At 42.0% G+C, this 20,662-nt stretch overlaps 1 protein-coding gene across 1 annotated transcript in view; it reads right to left on the reverse strand.

Annotated features, from left to right (window-relative positions):
• Positions 1 to 18,079: 18,079 nt before the first annotated feature.
• The window catches only part of DCBLD1 (discoidin, CUB and LCCL domain containing 1), a 76,012-nt gene continuing 73,429 nt past the window's right edge, over positions 18,080 to 20,662 (reverse strand). Inside the window, exon 15 of the mRNA XM_052645495.1 lies at positions 18,080 to 19,792. Coding sequence (XP_052501455.1) covers positions 19,284 to 19,792 — 509 coding nt within the window. The 3' untranslated portion in view covers positions 18,080 to 19,283. The remainder of the gene's footprint in view (positions 19,793 to 20,662) is intronic.

Genomic DNA, 20,662 nt, shown 5'->3' on the forward strand with positions numbered 1-20,662 from the left:
TATCTAGTTGTGTTGTTTTACTGTTTTTTTTTATTAGCCTGTAAATAAAGATGGCATCTCTCCTATATTAAAATGGTATTAATCTCATTTAAAAATAAACATTTTACAAGTCTTTCATGTTAAAGCTTTTCTTTATTTCCAGTAGCTTCTGTCATTTGTATCAGTGAGTCGTGAAGGCCATGGTTGAGACTTCCATGCTCCCAATGCAAGGGGCTCAGTTAGATCCCTGGCCTGGGATATAGGGTCTCTCATGCCGCACAGTGCAGCAAAAAGAAAAAGAAAATTGATAGCCCATGTCCTTGAGGATAACATTAATAAAAATTAAACAATGAGGGATTTCCCTCGAGGTCCAGTTGTTAAGACTCCACACTTCCCATGCAGGGTATAAGGGTTCAATCCCTGCTTAGGGACCTAAGATCCCACATGCCATTCAGTGGGACCAAAAAATAAGAAGAAGACGAATAATAAAATTGTTTCTTATTAGATACTGTGTAAGAGGATGTTCATCCATTTTATCATCTAAGCATATATAATCTAGAAGTTCTCAAATTGTGTCTAATAATTTTTAGACATATCTATAAACTTTGTTCAGTTTGCTCCTCACAAGGTTTATAGTCAACCTAAGAACTAGGTGTAAAATATGTAGAAATGCTATTTCTTTGTCAAGGGTATTTGAGGTCAGTCAGGAGGAAAAACTAAAAATGGTATTTTATTCTTAGGTATTAATTAATGTAAAGCTTATTTCAGAAATTTACTCGCATGATGAACATTTGGGGCTTCCTGGTGGCTCAGACAGTAAAGAATCTGCCTGCAGTGCAGGAGACGCGGCTTCGATTCCTGTGTTGGAAATATCCCCTAGAGAAAGGAATGGCAACCCACTCCAGTATTCTTGCCTGGAGAATTCCATGGATAGAGGAGCCTGGAGGGCTATAGTCGATGGAGTCTCAAAGAGTCGGACATGACTGAGCAACTAACACTTTCACTTTATGAACATATAAACATATTTATTTATTTATTTGTCGTTGAGTAGCTTTGATTCAGTCCTAATACTCTATGCTGTGTGTCAGCTCCCAGTTTACCAGTTTGGAAAAGTCTTCCTCAAAATTCATCTACATAGGATATTGTTTAGTTCATGAAATAAAAAAGATTATTTGCATTTTCATTATTAATTAGTGTCCTAGATTAGGGGATTTTATAATTAACTTTTTTTTTTTAAGCTGAGAAGTATTAATGCAAATTATTACATGCTGTTGGTGCTAAATATTTCTCTGATAAATCTTTTTCAGGTGTATTTTGAGACCTACAGTCATGGTTATAGCAGCCAGGAGAATGCGCCTCTCAGCTCTCCAGCAGGAGGGAACATAAGGGACTAAAGGCCCTGCAGCCGCTGCACTTGGTCATCCCCACCTTAACGCACAGTCTCTGCCTCTTGCCAGCCAGGGACTAAGCCTGGCAGGGAGATGACTCCTTCACTTTGCTTTTAAGACTACCTGATGGTCTTTTCCAGACTCTCTTAAGATTGTGTTATAATCTCTAAGTCACTTTCACTCAGCCTTTCTTTTATTTACCTGCATCAGGGCCTGGTTGCCTCTCACCAACCCTAGCATCCCCACTGTTTTTCCTCTCCAGAGTTGCCCGTGGCAAATCTATTCCATAGCTGATCCCTTCTTGGTCTGCGTGTCTGCTTCCTGGAAGATCCAGACTAACGCAAGTAGCCCAGGAGTGAGATCCAAGAAAACTGGTTAATAGAATAGGAGCTGATTCATCTCTGTTCCAAAGAATAAAGAGGATGACAACCTGGCTGGTAAGTGGCGTCCATATAGGCCCAGGCATAAGGTTATGGTCAGTTACTAAATATGTCACAGATGGTGTGCAGAAGAGTTGTCAAAGCCAGCCTGAATCTGTTGCCCTTAGAAAGGCCTGCTTGCAAGATTCACATATGTCCAGCAGTTTGGATTTCATGGGTGTTCCCCCATTCTCTTCATTGATAAGGGTGGTTTATCTGCCTGAAGTGTTTGTACAGACAATGGGATTTATGTCGAATGCCTGATTTCCTTCTGGGAATCATGCATTTTGGTACATGTTAGGCCAAGAATGCCTGCTTAACTGGGCGCAATAAGAACCCTGGACTCCTATGCCCAGGCTCAGGCTAATTTCCTTGGTGGACGCTGTTTTATACATATTATACATCTTTGCTGGAGGCATTAAGTTCACATGTGACTCCATGGCTTCCTCTAGGCTTTGTTCATGTACCTTTTCCCTTTGCTGATTTTGCTTGGTGTTCTTTTTCTGTAATAAATCATAGTTGTGAGCACAGGTCTGTGCTTAGTCCTGTGGGTCCTTCTAGTAAGTTGCTTAACCTGAGGATGTTCGTAGAGAACCCAGACACAGGTGGTAACGTAGGCAAATATCCACATGGAGAAGAATTCTGTAGAAGTTCAATGAGACAGGCATTTGATAAGTATGGAAAGAACAGTGTCTCCGAGAACAGCAGAATTGGCTGGTTACTGCTAGGTTGTATTGATGACCTACAGAAGGATAATAGACCCCAGGCTGTTATCAAGCTGTTAATACTGAAATGACAGCGCAAGGACCCCTGGGGAGCTCATAGTTCAGTTTAATTCAGTTGAGCCACTCAGTCGTGTCCGATTCTTCGCAACTCCATGGACTACAGCACGCAAGGCTTCCTTGTCTGTCACCAACTCCCGGAGTTTACTCAAACTCAGGTCCATTGAGTCGGTGATGCCGTCCAACCATCTTAATCCTCTGTCATCCCTTTCTTCTCCCGCCTTCAGTCTTTCCCAGCATCAGGGTCTTTTCCAGTGAGTCAGTTCTTCAAATCAGGTGGTCAAAGTCAGCTACAACATCAGTCCTTCCAATGAATATTCAGGACTGATTCCCTTTAGGATGAACTGGTTGGATCTCCTTGCTCTCCAAGGGACTCTCAAGAGTCTTCTCCAACACCACAGTTCAGAAACTACAATTCTTTGGTGCTCAGCTTTCTTTATAGTCCAACTCTCACATCCATACATGACTACTAGAAAAACCATAGCTTTGACTACATGGATCTTTGTTGGCAAAGTAATGTCTCTGCTTTTTAATAAGCTGTCTAAGTTGGTCATAACTTTTCTTGCAAGGAGCAAGCATCTTTTAATTTCATGGCTGCAGTCACCATCTGCAGTGATTTTCGAACGCAAAAAAAATAAAGTCTGTCACTGTTTCCACTGTTTGCCCATCTATTTGCCATGAAGTGATGGGAAGTTTTAAGCCAACTTTTTCACTCTCCTCTTTCACTTTCATCAAGAGGCTCTTTAGTTATTCTTCACTTTCTGCTATAAGGGTGGTGTCATCTGCATATCTGAGGTTATTGATATTTCTCCCAGCAATCTTGATTCCAGTTTGTGTGTCATCCAGTCCAGCATTTCTCATGATGTACTCTGCAATAAGCAGGGTGACAATATACAGCCTTGATGGACTCCTTTCCTGATTTGGAACCAGGCTGTTGTTCCATGTCCAGTTCTAACTGTTGCGTCTTAACCTGCATACAGATTTCTTAGGAGGCAGGTCAGGTGGTCTGGTATTCCTATCACTTGAAGAATTTTCCACATTTTTTTGTGATCCACACAGTCAAAGGCTTTGGTATAGTCAAAAAGCAGAAGTAGATGTATTTCTGGAACTCTCTTGTTTTTTCCATGATCCAGCGGATGTTGGCAATTTGATCTCTGGTTCCTCTGCCTTTTCTAAATCCAGCTTGAACATTTGGAAGTTCACAGTTCACGTACTGTTGAAGCCTGGCTTGGAAAATTTTGAGCATCTCTTTGCTTGCATGTGAAATGAGTGCAATTGTGCAGTAGTTTGAGCATTCTTTGGCATTGCCCTTCTTTGGGATTGGAATGAAAACTGACCTTTTCCAGTCCTGTGGCCACTACTCAGTTTTTCAGATTTGCTGGCATATTGAGTGAGGCACTTTAATAGCATCATCTTTTAGGATTTGAAATAGCTCAACTGGAATTCCATTACTTCCACTAACTTTGTTTGTAGTGATGCTTCCTAAGGCCCACTTTGCATTCCAGGATGTCTGGCTCTAGGTGAGTGATCACACAATCATGATGATCTTGGTCATGAAGATCTTTTTTTGTATAGTTCTTCTGTGTATTCTTGCCACCTCTTCTTAATATCTTCGCTTCTGTCAGGTTCATGCCATTTCTGTCCTTTATTGTGCCCATCTTTGCATGAAAAGTTCCTTTGGTATCTCTAATTTTCTTGAAGAGATCTCTAGTCTTTCCCATTCTATTGTTCTCCTCTGTTTCTTTGCGTTGTCTCCTTGCTATTCTTTGGAACTCTGCATTTAAATGGGTATATCTTTCCTTTTCTCCTTTGCCTTTCACTTCTCTTCTTTTCATAGCTGTTTGTAAGGCCTCCTCAGACAGCCATTTCGCCTTTTTGCATTTCTTTTTCTTGGGGATGATCTTGATCCCTGCCTCCTGTAAAATGTCCCAAACCTTCGTCCATCGTTCTTCAGGCACTCTGTCTATCAGATCTAATCCCTTGACTCCATGTGTCACTTCTACTCTGTAGTCATAAGGGATTTAATTTTGGTCATACCTGAATGGTCTAGTGGTTTTCCCTACTTGCTTCAATTTCAGTCTGAATTTGGCAATAAGGAGTTCATGATCTGAGCCACAGTCAGCTCGCAGTCTTGTTTTTGCTGACTGTATAGAGCTTCTCTCTCTTTGGCTGCAAAGAATATAATCATTCTGATTTCAGTGTTGACCATCTGGTGATGTCCATGTGTAGAGTCTTCTCTTGTGTTGTGGGAAGAGGGTGTTTGCTATGACCAGTGTGTTCTCTTGGCAAAACTCTATTAGCCTTTGCCCTGCTTCATTCTGTACTCCAAGGCCAAATTTTCCCGTTACTCCAGGTATTTCTTGACTTAACTACTTTTGCGTTCCAGTCCCCTATAATGAAAAGGACATCTTTTTTGTGTGTTAGTTCTAGAAGGTCTTGTAGGTCTTCATAGAACCACTCAGCTTCTTCAGCATTACTGTTCGAGGCATAGATGTGTATTACTGTGATACTGAATGGTTTGCCTTCAAAACGAACAGAGATCATTCTCACGAGGGGATGATCAAAAGGAGCTCACAAGGGGAACTCACAAGTAGGCCTTTTCTCCTGCAATGGAAAGGTTGAAACAGCCGAGATTCAGGTCAAACCTCTAATTGTTATAGTCACAGAGCTTCAGGGACTTGAATGTTCAGCCAAATTTTATTTTGTGAAAATTTAGGGTGCTGGTAGGGAAAACCTAGAACCTTGAAACATGCCATGGGGACAGCTGGATGGATGCCCCTGAGGATGCTGGCTCTGCACTCCCTTCTGCCTCCTGTAGTCTTGTGAAAGTAGCCCACCCTTCCCACCAGGTCACCTCAGCTTATGCTAGAAGGTGCTGCAGAGGCTGATACCTGCCTTTCCTCCTCTTCCCCTCCCCTCCCCTCCCCAACCCCTCAGAGAGTAACTGCCTGTCTCCTCTCTTTGCTGCCAGGTCTGTATTCTTTATAAGGAACATACCTAAGGATACGGAAAGTTTGAAAGTGAAAAGATAAGCTGGGTATATAGTCTCCAAAGGCAAGCTGAGATAGTTACATTCAGCTTAGAGAAAATAGACTTAAAGGATCAAAAGCATTATCAGGCATGGAGAAACTATTTATATTCTTATTGTTTAAAGTATAGTTGGTTTACAACATTGTTTTAGTTTCAGGTGTACAACAAAGTGATTTCAGTTATATATATTTTTCCTTCAGGTAATTTTCTATTATAAGTTACTACAAGACATTAAGTGTAGTTCCCTCTGCTATGCAGTAAATCCTTATTATCTATTTTATATATAGTAATTTGTATTTGTTAATTCCATACTCTTAATTTATCCCTCCCCTTTCCCTTTCCTCTTTGGTAATAACCGTAAGTTTGTTTTCTATGTCCTTGAGTCTGTTTCTGTTTTGTGCATAGATTCGTTTGTATTATTTTTTAGATTTCACATTTAAGTGATACAATGTCTTTGTTTGACTTCACTTAGTGTCATATTCTCTAGTTTGATTCGTGTTGCTGCAAATAGCAACATTTCACTTTTTTATGGTGGAATAGTATTCCGTTGTATACGTATACCACATCTTCTTAAATCATTCAGTTGTGGATGGGCACTTGGGCTGTTTCCACGTCTTGACTGTTATAAATAGTGCTGCTGTGAATATTGGGCTTGCATGTATCATTTCAAATTAGTTTTCATAGTTTCTGGATATATGCCCAGGAGTGGGGTTGCTGGATCATATGGTAGCTCTATTCTTAGTTGTTTAAGAAACCTTCATACAGTTTTGCATAGTGGCTATACCAATTTACATTTCCACCAACAATGTAGGAGGGTTTCCTCTTCTCCACATTCCTTCCAGTATGTATTATTTGTATACTTTTTGACGGTCATTCTGACTGGTATGAAGTGATACCACATTATGGTTTTAATTTGCATATCTCTAATAATTAGCAAGGTTTAGCATCTTTTCATGTGCCTTTTGGCCATGCATATGTCTTCTTTGGAGAACTGTCTATGTATCTTTTTTGGAGAAATATCTATTTAACATTTCTGTGCATTTTTTAATTGGGTTCGATTTTTTTTGATATTGAGTTACTGTTTGTATTTTTTCTGTTCTGTATGTTGTCTTTTGTTAATGATTTCCTTTGCTATGCAAAAGCCTTTGTTTATTTTTGCTTTTATTTCTTTGGCCTGGGGAAACTGATCTAAGAAAATACTGCTACAATTTATGTCTGAGAGTGTTTTGTTATCCCCTCAGAGTTTTATGGTGTCATGGCAAACCATTTTGAGTTTATTTTTGCATGTGGTGTGAGGAAGTGTTCTAATTTCATTGATTTACTTATGGCTGTCCAACTTTTCCAACAACCACTTGCTGAAGAGCCTGTCTTTTACTCATTATATTGTTTCCTTTGTTGTAGATTAATTGACCATAGGTGTGTGAGTTTATTTCTGGGCTGTTCTTTTCCATCGATCAATATGTCTGTTTTTGTACCAGTACCATGCTGTTTCAATTACTGTAGCTTTGTATTACTGTCTGAAGTGTGGAAAGATTATGCCTCCACCTTTGTTCTTTTTCCACACAATCGTTTTGACACTTTGGGGTCATTTGTGGTTCCATATAAATTTTACCATTATTTATTCTAGTTCTGTGAGAAATGTCATGGGTGTTTGGATAGGGATCGCATTAAATTTGTATAGTATAGCTGTTTTAACAATATTCATTCTTACAATCCAAGAGCATGGGATATCCTCCCATTTCTTTGAATCCTCTTCAGTTTCCTTTATCACTGTTTTATAGTTTTCTGCTTTTAGGTCTTTTACCTCCTTGGTTAAGTTTATTCCTCTGTTTTGTATCCTTCACATTCCAATGTTAATTCTGATCTGCATATACCAATTTAAAATAGCCTCAAATTTTATAAAGTAAAAATAGAACCATAAAAAATAACAAAAATCCATCGCAATAGTGGAGAAGGCAACAAAACTTTAGAAGAAATCAGGGGAGAAGGAAGATTTAAACAGCAAAAGTAAAAGATTGTTTTAAAGTTCAAGAGGGTATTTGGTTCTAAAAGAAAGGCCTCTGGCCTTTAAGTAGGATGATAGATGAATAGACTGTAAGAAGGAAAATTAGATACACAATATGTGAAACAGACAACTAAAACTTAGATTCTGTGTGTTGGAAAGGTAAAATCTGAGGTTTGATAAAATGCCACCAGGGGGTAGAAGATTCCAAATGGGATATTCTACTTCGACCTATTGTTAGAGCTGGAAGGCTTTGAGGATTATCAAATAAAATACTCTTATTATTATGAGAATGAACATACTGAGCACTAGAAAAGATATTACTTTCCAGAGTCGTACAGATAGTGTAAGTGTCAAAAGCAGGACTCAAATCCCTGTCTTGATTCATCTTTAATAGGCCATAAAAGGAAATACAGATGAAATTACCAATTTTTCAGTCTTGCTCTCCTGACAGTTATTCTTATTTTTCTTAAATGGTGCAAGGATTAATGGAACCTATGATTGATTCTACGTTGGTTTTTAAAAATGATGGTTGGAAAAAAATGATTGAGCTGGATCTGAGTTTCAGTAGAAATACTTTTTTTGTATGTGAATGACTATTGAATGCAGGAACTCCCTAAAGTTATAAGCAGATTTCTGAATGCTTCAGACTGTAGCGTTCTGCCTCCCCTGACACACGGATAATCTCTGCGTGTGCTTATGGTCCCCACATGCTTTAGTAAGTAGTGTTTGTGACATTCGAGGAGGGAGTTGCTGTCACTAGGTACCTTTCTCTTATCATCCTCACCATAGTTAAGGGGATTTTTACCTTTGCCTACAGCTGCAAAAAGTAGATTATCAGCTTCTGAAAGCAGAAAACAAATAGAACAACAACAAAAAACAACCTGATTTTTCAGGGGCAAAAGACAATGTGCTGGCCATCCTAACCATGGAAAAGAGAGCGCTAAAGGCAAATGTGCAGTATAAGAAAGAAAGGGGAAATAGCCATAAAAATGGAGGGAACTAAAAGGATAGTGAAAGACTGTTTGTTCAATTCCATATGAATAAATTTGGCAGCTTTTCTAAAAGAATATAATTTACCAAAACTGAAGTTTTAAAATCTAAACAGATATCCATAGAAGAAATAGAAAAAAATCATCAGATTGCTACCAACCCCAACAAGTTACCCCCCAGGGCAATACTACTAAACCTTTAAAGGGCACATAATTCTAATGCCTAGCAAGAGAACAACCTAGAAAGAAAAGAAGGCTTCTAAATTCTTTTTGTCTAGCTAAAAAAAAAAAAGAAACAGAAAGATCTGACACACAGGAAAATGAAAGGGCTATCTTGAAAAAAAGTTAATGCAAAAATTCTAAGTAAAATATTATCACTGTGATTTCAGCAGCACTTTGATAGACTCATACACCATGACCACATGTGTTAGGGCATCAAGTGCATCATTTGGCTGAGTCTAGAGAGGGATCCTAGAGAAGAAAATCATTTGCGTCTAATTCCATAGATGCTGAAAAGGCATTAGTCAAAACTCAACACCCATTCTTGGTGTGGGAGAAAATGGAATATAGCATAATAACATACAGCCCAACATAACCTATGCCCCAAAGCCAGCATCATGCTTAGTAGGGAGATATTTCTTCTTGTTACTGTTATTATTTTAGTTGCTGAGTCATGTCCAATTCTTTTGTGACCCCATGAACTATACCCCTTCTGGCTCCTCTGCCCATGGGATTTTCTGGTCAAGAATACTGGAGCACGTTGCCATTTCCTTCTTCAGGGGATCTTCCCAACCCAGGGATCAGACCCATGTCTCCTACATTGGCAGGCGGATTCTTTACCACTGAGCCACCCGGGAAGGACCATAAATAAAGGAGGTTGCACCAGCACTATCTGCATGCATTATGATCACATTTCCAAAAACCTAGGTCAACAAAAACGACTAGAAATAAGGAATTTAGTAAAGGAGCAGTATATAAACAAATCGATCTGGACAAAAAATTAATTCCGTATTAAAATATATGTCTGTAACTGCTCATACCAGCGTAGTGCTTGTCATGGGGCAAGCCACAGTTCTAAAGGTTTTACATGTATTAACTCATGATATTCACTACACTCCATGAGGTATACGCTGTTATGATCTCCATTTGGAAATAAGGAAATGGTATCAGAGAGATGTAGAATGATATTTTTTTGGTCATGCAACTAGAACAGAATTATGCTTTTCTCCACAAGGGCCTTATCGATTCCTGATATGTAAAAGGAGGGATGTGGCACCATTTACAGTAACAACAACAAATACCTAAGTGTAAATTAAACCAAAAATGTGCAGTACTTATATGAAAACTATTTAAAATGCCCTACTTCAATTTGGAGAAGGCGATGGCAACCCACTCCAGTACTCTTGCCTGGAAAATCCCATGGACGCAGGAGCCTGATAGGCTGCAGTCCATGGGGTCGCAAAGAGTCAGACACGACTGAGCGACGTCACTTTCACTTTCACTACTTCAATTCAGTCCAGTCGCTCAATCGTGCCTGACTGCGACCTCATGGACTTCAGCATGACTACTGCAAAAACCATAGCTTTGACTAGATGGACCTTTGTTGGCAAAGTAATGTCTACTTTTTAATATGCTGTCTAGGTTGATCATAGCTTTTCTTGCAAGGAGCAAGCGTCTTTTAATTTCATGGCTGCAGTCACCGTCTGCAGTGATCTTGGAGCACAAGAAAATAGTCTGCCACTATTTCCATTGTTTCCCCATCTATTTGCCATGGCATGATGGTATGGATGCCATGATCTTTGTTTTTTGAATGTTGAGTTTTAAGCCAGCTTTTTCACTCTTCTTGTTCACCTTCATCAAGAGGCTCTTTAGTTCCTCTTCATTTTCTGCCATAAGGGTGGTGGTATCTGCGTATCTGAGGTGGTTGATATTTCTCCTGGCAGTCTTGATTTCAGTTTGTGCTTCATCCAGCCTGGCATTTTTCGTGATGTACTCTGCATATAAGTTTAAATAAGCGGGGTGACAATATACAGCTTCGATGTACTCCTTTTCCAATTTGGAACCAGTCTGTTGTCCCATGTCCAGTTCTAACTGTTGCTTCTTGACCTGCATACAGATTTCTCCGGAGGCACATAAGGTGGTCAGGTGAAGAATTTTCCACAGTTTGTTGTGATCTACACAGTCAAAGGCTTTGGCATAGTCAATAAAACAGAAATAGAGGTTTTTCTGGAACTTGCTTGCTTTTTTAATGATCCATCCAATGTTGGCAATTTGATCTCTGGTTCATCTGCCTTTTCTAAATCCAGCTTGAACATCTGAAAGTTCTTGGTTCATGTACTGTTGAAGCCTCGCTTGGAGAGTTTTGAGCATTACTTTGCTAGTGTGTGAGATGAGTGAAATTGTGCAGTAATTTGAACATTTTTTGGCATTGCCTTTCTTTGGATTGGAATGAAAACTGACCTTTTCCAGTCCTGTGGCTACTGCTGAGTTTCTCAGGTTTGCTGGCATATTGAGTGCAGCACTTTAATAGCATCATCTTTTAGGATTTGAAATAGCTCAACTAGAATTCCATCACCTCCACTAGCTTTGTTCATAGACGTGCTTCCTAAGGCCCACTTGACTTCACATTCCAGGATGTCTGGCTCTAGGTGAGTGATCACACCATCATGGTTATCTGGGTCATTAAGATCTTTTAAAAATGCCCTTAAAGAATGTAAAAGAAGACTTGAAACAGTGGAAAGGGCTATTATAGAAAATAAAAATTTCACTGGAAAAAAAGAATGAATGGGAGATAGTTCAGGCGCTCAGTCGTGTCCGACTCTTTGCGACCCCATGAATCAGAGCACGCCAGGCCTCCCTGTCCATTACCATCTCCGGAGTTCGCTCAGACTCACGTCCATCGAGTCCGTGATGCCATCCAGCCATCTCATCCTCGGTTGTCCCCTTCTCTTGCCCTCAATCCTTCCCAGCATCAGAGTCTTTTCCAATGAGTCAACTCTTCGCATGAGATGGCCAAAGTACTGGAGCTTCAGCTTCAGCATCATTCCTTCCAAAGAAATCCCAGGGTTGATCTCTTTCAGAATGGACTGGTTGGATCTCCTTGCAGTCCAAGGGACTCTCAAGAGTCTTCTCCAACACCACAGTTCAAAAGCATCAACTCTTCGGTGCTCAGCTTTCTTCACAGTCCAACTCTCACATCCATACATGACCACAGGAAAAACCATAGCCTTGACTAGATGGACCTTAGTTGGCAAAGTAATGTCTCTGCTTTTGAATATACTATCTAGGTTGGTCATAACTTTTCTTCCAAGCAGTAAGCGTCTTTTAATTTCATGGCTGCAGTCACCATCTTCAGTGATTTTGGAGCCCCAAAAAATAATCCTGACACTGTTTCCACTGTTTCCCCATCTATTTCCCATGAAGTGATGGTACCGGATGCCATGATCTTCATTTTTTGAATGTTGAGCTTTAAGCCAACTTTTTCACTCTCCTCTTTCACTTTCATCAAGAGGCTTTTTAAGTCTTCTTCACTTTCTGCCATAAGGGTGGTGTCATCTGCATATCTGAGGTTATTGCTATTTCTCCCGGCAATCTTGATTCTAGCTTGTGTTTATTCCAGCCCAGCGTTTCTCATGATGTACTCTGCATATAAGTTAAATAAGCAGGGTGACAATACACAGCCTTGACGTACTCTTTTTCCTATTTGGAACCAGTCCATTGTTCCATGTCCAGTTCTAACTGTTGCTTCCTGACCTGCATACAGATTTCTCAAGAGGCAGGTTAGGTGGTCTGGTATTCCCATCTCTTTCAGAATTTTCCACAGTTTATTGTGATCCACACAGTCCAAGGCTTTGGCATAGTCAATAAAGCAGAAATAGATGTGTTTCTGGAACTTTCTTGCTTTTTCCATGATCCAGCGGATGTTGGCAATTTGATCTCTGGTTCCTCTGCCTTTTCTAAAACCAGCTTGAACATCAGGGAGTTCACAGTTCACGTATTGCTGAAGCCTGGCTTGGAGAATTTTGAGCATTACTTTACTAGCATGTGAGATGAGTGCAATTGTGTGGTAGTTTGAGCATTCTTTGGCATTGCCTTTCTTTGGGATTGGAATGAAAACTGACCTTTTCCAGTCCTGTGGCCACTGCTGAGTTTTCCAAATTTGCTGGCATATTGAGTGCAGCACTTTCACAGCATCATCTTTCAGGATTTGAAACAGCTCCACTGGAATTCCATCACCTCCACTAGCTTTGTTCATAGTGATGCTTTCTAAGGCCCACTTGACTTCACATTCCAAGATGTCTGGCTCTAGATTAGTGATCACATCATCATGATTATCTGGGTTGTGAAGATCTTTTTTGTACAGTTCTTCCATGTATTCTTGCCACCTCTTCTTAATATCGTCTGCCTCTGTTAGGTCCAGACCATTTCTGTCCTTTATCAAGCCCATCTTTGCATGAAATGTTCCCTTGGTATCTCTAATTTTCTTGAAGAGCTCTCTAGTCTTTCCCATTCTGTTGTTTTCCTCTATTTCTTTGCATTGATCGCTGAAGAAGGCTTTCTTATCTCGTCTTGCTATTCTTCGGAACTCTGCATTCAGATGCTTTTATCTTTCCTTTTCTCCTTTGCTTTTCACCTCTCTTGTTTTCACAGCTATTTGTAAGGCCTCCCCAGACAGCCATTTTGCTTTTTTGCATTTCTTTTCCATGGGGATGGTCTTGATCCCTGTCTCCTGTACAATGTCACGAACCTCATTCCATAGTTCATCAGGCACTCTATCTATCAGATCTAGGCCCTTAAATCTATTTCTCACTTCCACTGTATAATCATAAGGGATTTGATTTAGGTCATACCTGAATGGTCTAGCGGTTCTAGGCTTAGGTCACTGTTTACTTGAAGGACTTGGGATATTAAGGGAGAATCCTTTTATACTTGTGAGAGATTTGAACACATTTATATAGGTCAAGAAGAAAATATTAGTTCAGAAACAGAAATGAAAGATAAAGGAAATGGAAATAATTGAAGCAAAACCTGAAATGAGGGAGAAATTGGTGCATGAAGGTTTCAAACATTTTTTCCATCAGCACAGGAGGAAAGGACTGGAGTAGATGCAGCTTTTGCGGGGAGAGGATGGACAAGTTGTCGGATCTGATCTTAATGACTTGCCTAGATGAAAGATGTGGCAAGATCTCTAGAGGGAAATTGTGCAGTGTGGCAGGAAGAGATGAGAAAAGAAGTGGATCCAAGATGTGTAAAGGGGTAAGGAATAATGAGCCTGAGGTAATTGGGTTTTTCTTGAAAGGCTCCATGTGAACAGTTATGCCTTGTTCTCCTGCTGCTCTGATGGAGATGGGAAGATGACATCCTGAAGGGGAGTTGTCACTGGGGGCTTAAGGTTGTCAGTCCTGGAAAGACCATGGAGTGAAGATGCTCAGACAAAAAGTTTAAGTGATGGATGGGGGAGAAAAGAAAACCGAAAAAGTTTAACAGCCAGAGGAAAGTGATGGGATGTAGGCATTAAGTAAATTTTAAATCTCTTCTTGAGATCAGTAAATCCGTAGGATGAAAACTAAAGAATGAAGAGAACAGGAGGTTTTGAGCAGAGATAGAATTATTAAGATTTCAGAGCTGGAGTTCTTGCTGATAACAAGTGTGGACATATATGGAGGTGGTCTGAATGAACTGCAGGTTTCTAGAGCAGATGTCAAAAAAATCATAAACATTACCATGTTGACACTGAACTTTTCCACATGATTATAGAGAAAGATTGGAGAAGAACCGAGCTAGCTGACGTCCCCAGTGAAGGGGGGAAATGGCTTGGAAGATATTAGGGGACGCATGGAGAAGAACAGCTGGTAGAGCTATAAAGGAAGGGAGCTTTGCATGGGGCTGAAGGAGAGCATGGTCAGGGAAGTGGGGATCGGGAGGAAGGTGTGTATGGCATGGTTTTTTAAAAGTTAAATCCATCTTGGACAGCAAGGTGGCTGTTACTCCTGGTACTAGAGTTGCCAGATTTAACAAATCCATATTATAGGACATGAATAACTTTTTCGTATAAATCTGTCCCATTGCACAGAACATACTTAAACTAAAAAATTACTTGTTTATCTGAAATTCAGACTTAACGGGGTATCCTTTTTATCTGGCAGCCCTACCTGGTGTACCTGACAGATAGAAATTCAAAAACCCCTCAGAAAAGACATTATCACAAAGTTTTCACCAGGAGGAAAAAACCCTGCTCAGGGATGACTCACAGAAGTCTGAAGCCACACAGACACAAACCATCACAAACAAGAGTCGGGGGAAATGACAAACAGGACAGAGCCTCCGGAACTTCTTCAGTCGCTGAGCAAATCCTTCTTGAAAATTGTCCTGAGTGCTGGGAATATACGCGGGGAACAAAAGTCATTTCCTTCATGGGATGTGATCTAGGGGGAGAGTTAGATAATAAGCAAGAAAATAAAACTGTGCTGGATTAGACAGCGACACACGTCAAGGAGAAAAGTGAAGCAGGAACGGAGATAGAACACATGTTAGGGGAGCAACGTGCTTTCACTGGAGTATGGACTCGATGGGGCTGAGAGAACCAACTGTGCAGTAGTCCAGGGGAAGAGGTTTCCAGGGAGAGAAGAGCAAGTGCAGAATACGTCCCTGGCACGGGTAGGTGGCAGCCAGGGGCTCCGCGTGGCTGGCCTGGGGTGAACAAGGTGGGGGATGAAGTCAGACAGGTGACCACCCGATGCGGGGTGTCCTGTCCAACACGGTGGTCACATCTGGCTGTCTACATTTAAATAAATGAAAAGTCAACAAGATTAAAAAAATTTTTCTTCAGTCACTCCAGCCACATGTGACTCGAGTGGTTACCCTACTGAGCAGCTCAGAGAATATTTCCGTTCTTGCAAAAGTTTTACTGGGCAGTGTTGATGGAGCTTTATAAATCATTACACAGACTTTGTGGCTCTTACTCTCAATGAGATGAAGATAACAAAAAAAAAAAAAGAATGTAAAATGAGGTTTCACATGATTAAAAGAAGGAATCAAAGCCAAAGAAAATATACCAAGACACTGTAGAAAAGGGAAGACTTGGAAAAGAATCAGTAGACCCTCCAGAAATTTTTTTTAATTGACATTAAAACCTCAATGATTAAATAGGAGATGGCAAAACTGGAAATTAGTAAACTGGAGTATAATATGTAATCTTATACAGTGCTTCACGTGGGTCAGACAGTGCTCTGAAAGCTTCATGTAATACAACAGCTATAGGTAGGGGGAGAGTATATTTTTGCCCCAGGTAACAAGCAAGAAAACAGGTACAGAGAAGTTCTGGTTCCTTGCCCACCATGCACTCAACCACTATGCTATATTGTTTCAGGAATTTACATGGAATGCAACAAGAGCAATAAAGAGAAAATAAGGGGGAAGAAGAGACATGATGGAATGAGAAGGCCCAGTGAGCATCCACAGGAATCCCGGGAGCGAATAAAGAAAACAGCAGAGGCAAGTAGTATGGGACAAGGGAGGCTGAGACTTTTTCATAGTTCATAAAGATGAGTCCTGAGATTCTGGAAGCACAAGTCCCAAGTGAATACAGATGAATTTATAGCAGCCCCAAGTGGTAAAATTGCAGAATACCAAAAGCAGAGTGAAAATCTTTAAAACCTGTCGGGCAATTTATTCCCAGAACAGGGAGAAGCTGGGTGAGAGACCCACAGCTGCAGGTGAAAGATCAGTAGCGGGCCATGAGCACAGCAGTGTGGCTTTGAGAGGGGCACTTCTAGGCGACTGGATGGGCTGGGTCTGGGGGCAGAGACCACTAGGAGGACTCATTCAACCCTAGCTTCTCATTAGTGGAGCTCAGCTTCTCCCAGGTCCTGGTGAGAGCCCAAGCTTGTGCTTTCTCTCAACGAAGCACAGGGTGAGTGTGGGTCTCAGAATCTTAATAAATAGTTGGTGCATAAACAAATGGGAGAAGCATTTTGAGAATAATGAGGCCAAGCTGGTGGCTACACTTGGATTGCTAAATTGATGTATTTATGAAAGGCCTTGTGATGATGTTTTTGTGAAAGGCTGTTCATGGTGATAAATATGGTATCAGTTTCTGCTAAGAACCTAAAGCAGTGCAAAATAAGAGAAATGTCTAGCATCCTTTCTAGGCTGATTATAAATATGAGTTAGTGCACGTGTAAATCACAGTAACAGAAGCCAGAGCAGCGTCAGCAACCTCTGTGAATGGCTTAGTCTTGTCTGTCTGAGCAGATATCTTTCTGCCACAATTGTAAGAAGTGACGGACTGCAATTTTTGCCTCCCAGTAGGATTTGATAACAGAGAAAAAAACAGACAGTTGCCTTATCATAGGTGCTAATTTTGCAAAATGGAAAAGAAAAGCATAGTATTTTCCTGCTCTTATCCTGTAGTTTAGGCTTGGCTGTTTTGGGTGTATCAGACAGACTTTTCCACTGACCATCCTGGGCTACATGGTGAGGCCATCCTGAGGAAGTGGTGTTCCAAAACAAAGTCCTGTCCTCGCTCTTTCTGCGACCTTCCAGCACCTCAGTATCACAGAAAGTGTCATTATTGGATCATGTATACGGGAAAGAGATGGGATAGATGGACACTGCTCCACTGTAGAGAAGTGTGTTTTTTTTGACTAGTATTTTAATGTTAAAAATACATGCAGCCCAAATGTCACAGTTCTTATCTGTAAGCCTTGGAGGAAGGCACACTCACATTGTTTTTATGCATGAGGAAACTGAGGCTCAGGGTTAAGTAATGACAAACTGGATATACAGATGGGTCATGGGCAGACCATAAATAAAACAGAACTCTGGCTGGCAGCCTACAGCAATAAGCATAGGAAACCAACTCATTATCCACAGTAGCCAATAGAGAGGCCAGCATGCTGTAAGTCATGCTTGTAGGAAGTCAGACCACTACTTCTGGAAACAATGCAGGAAGCCAAATTAAAATGCCTGAAACTGACCCCAGATCGCTAGGACTTTATTAATAACTGACAGCTTCCCTCATTTCTGTCCCTATTTCCAACTTAGGACCAACCAGAGGAAGCCATGTATGCTCTTCCCATTGTACCGCTTGCCCTTGTATGGAGGCTGAGCCTCCAGTGCCTTCAGTAGGCCAGCAAGCAGGATACCAATGAGAGGCGGGTATGTACATTGGTTTGGCATAGTTTATTACAATTAGTATGCGTAGAAAACCACGTAAACTCACAAGGTAAATGGTTTGTCCTCCATAGTAACCACAGATAGTCTGCTGCGACCTTCCAGCACCTCAGTATCACAGAAAGTGTCATACAACTAGTATTATACATTTTTAGGGAAAGAACTTTTTGGTCCACATTTTCTATTAAAACAAAAACATACACTTTCCTCTTTGACAAAAGAGGTTAAATTCACACCCGCCGCCCCCCTGCTGCCCCCCACCCACAGTGAACTTACAAAGCAAACTCAGATAAAACCACTGGACAATGAGGTACAGCTGAAGTCAGGGCCAATCTGGAATTATAGACACCTACTTAAGGGAAAATTTTTTCTTACAAAATTAGCTCTTTCCAGCCATCTCAGTAGAAAAAGCCCTATGTAGATTTGGCTTCAGTCACTTTTAATAAGAACACACTTCAAATAACTTTTTTTGTGTTTTCAAATAGTACAATGCACTGTTTCCGACGAGTCATGAAAAGTGTGGGCGTCTGACCTCAGCAATATTTTTCATCTGAGACACAAAAGCATCTGACACAGTAATTTAGAGCGTAATTGCTGTGCCACCTTCACTGTGTCTGTTGAGCAGTTTTGGTTGCTCTAAGTCTGGGCATTTGGCTTTGCAGACAGTTTGAAAAGGCAGATTTGCATGTGAAAGTGAGTTATCTGCCAGGCCCAAGGTGAACAAGAAGCAACCTGTCAGGAAGGCCAACTGCTCAGAAGGCCAACTCCTGCAGGCTGAGGGAAGTGAGGTCCCCTGCAGGCCACGGAGACCTGGTCCTTGCACCCCTTGACAGGCCACTGCGCATGCCCACCTGAAGTGAGGTGCCTGTATTTTGTTTGTTCTTTTAAATCTACAATAGTAATTGCAAACAACCACCCTGGTGTGCTTTTCATGCTTCAAGTAATTTCATTCCTTCCAGGAGAAGAATGCTAACAATGCTTTTAGTTTTCCATATCAAAGGAAAGGAAATGAGCCATAATAACAACAAGATTAAGTTTAAACAGACCTGCTGCTAACACAGTATCAGATAAAATATATTTTAGAAGTGAACATACTATTATATGTTTTTGCAACAGCTGCATTCTCCCACTTAACCTCCCTGCAGAACGAAAATCTGCTAAAGCAAATTTAAGTTACTTTAATCTTGTTAAATACAACTCTGTACAGATTGCACATTTTTACATCGAAGCAGCTCAGTATCACAGTTAGAGAAATGAAAACGCCATCTGAAAAATGTTCATTTTTCTAGCCCACAAAACCCAACAGACGCTGGCCCTCAGGGTCAGAACAAACCAGCTGCACAATTCTGTAAACAGTGTGGAGGGGGAGCTCCCGGCAGGATCCTGTTCCACTGCGCACACACGCACGCGCACACACCACACTCACACGCACTCTCTCTCGAGCGCATCGGCTTCCAGGGCGGCGCACAGCCCGGCGCTCAGTACCGCAGCAGCAGTTTCATTCACAGTGTGTGTGTTCACAGAAGAGCGGTCATGGCCGTCGGGCTGAGGGGTCTGAGGCAGTCTCTGGGGGCCAAGTAGGCAGGGCTGCTCGCGGGGCTGACCTGGGGCTTCTGATGGTCGGGAGGGGCGCAGCCCGCGGCTAAGCCGCTGCCCTTGGGCTGGTCGTAGCCCGGCTCCGCGGGCGCGGGGCTCGGCGGCCGCTGGTAGCCGGCAGCTGGGGAGAAGGCACCAGAGGAGAGGGAGTGCTTGTGCGCCGGCCGGGGCCCCGGCACGCGGTAGCCGCTGCGCGCCGAGAAGGTGTGCGCGCGGGCCAGGTGCCGCTCCACGATGGGCGTGGCGTACTCGGGCTCGGGGTTGGTCAAGGGCAGCGCGTACTCGTGGCGGCCGGCCGGCAGGGGGCAGTCGTAGTGGCCGCCGGCCTCGGTACCCGACCCCGCCGCGTCCGCCTCGGTGTCCATCGGCCGGAAGGTGGAGCCCTTCCTGGTGACCGTCTCGGTGCCAATCATGAGAGGCTGCTGGTAATCTGAAACCCAAAGAGTAGACTTTCGGTACTCCAGCCACTCCCCGGCTGTCCCGGGAGGGGGTGCTCTGCCCGGTGCCTGACGTGCACCAGGCGGAAGAGAAAGACAGGGATGTAAGCAGCACAGATACCACGCCTCGGGAGGCAGAGGTTACCTCTAACCACACCTAGGGGTATGAAAGGACATCTTCATGGAGCTCTTCAACTGGCTCTTGAAAGGCTACATTTTGGAGTTGAAGATAATACTGTCAGAAAAGGGAAAAGTGACTGAACAACGTATTAAACAACCATGAACAGAGAGTGTGGTGTAACCAGAGTATGGGAGATGTGGAGAAATTTAATAGGAAGCAAAGACCAGAGTGATAGGTTGGGAGTTAACGACAACTGGTAATGGTGATCATGGGCCTCCCAGGTGGCACTCCTGGTAAAAACCTGCCTGCCAGTGCAGGAGACCTAAGAGACGCGGGTTCGATCCCTGGGCCAGGAAGATCCCCTGCAGAAGGGAATGGCTACACACCCCAGTAATGCCTGGAGAATCCCATGGACAGAGGAGCCTGGCTACAGTTCATGCGGTGAGAAAGAGCACACAACTGAGCGACTGAACAACAACAATGATAATCATAAAGCTCGCATTTATCGAGTCCTTTCTTGGCGCCAGGCACTATTCTATAACATTAATAAATCAATTAGTTAAATCCTCTGGAAAAAAAGTATTATGAGGTAGTTTCCTCATAGTACTTTTACAGACGGGAAACTGAAGCAGAGAGAAATTTAAGTAATTTTTCCAGGATCACACAGGTAGCAGCCAGTGGTTCAAGAATGCAAACACATGCCCCAGGTGTGAGTTGTTACCTATACCCTAGCTCATGGTGG

The sequence above is a fragment of the Budorcas taxicolor genome, chromosome 9 (genome assembly GCF_023091745.1).
Source record: "Budorcas taxicolor isolate Tak-1 chromosome 9, Takin1.1, whole genome shotgun sequence".
Lineage (NCBI taxonomy): Eukaryota > Metazoa > Chordata > Mammalia > Artiodactyla > Bovidae > Budorcas > Budorcas taxicolor.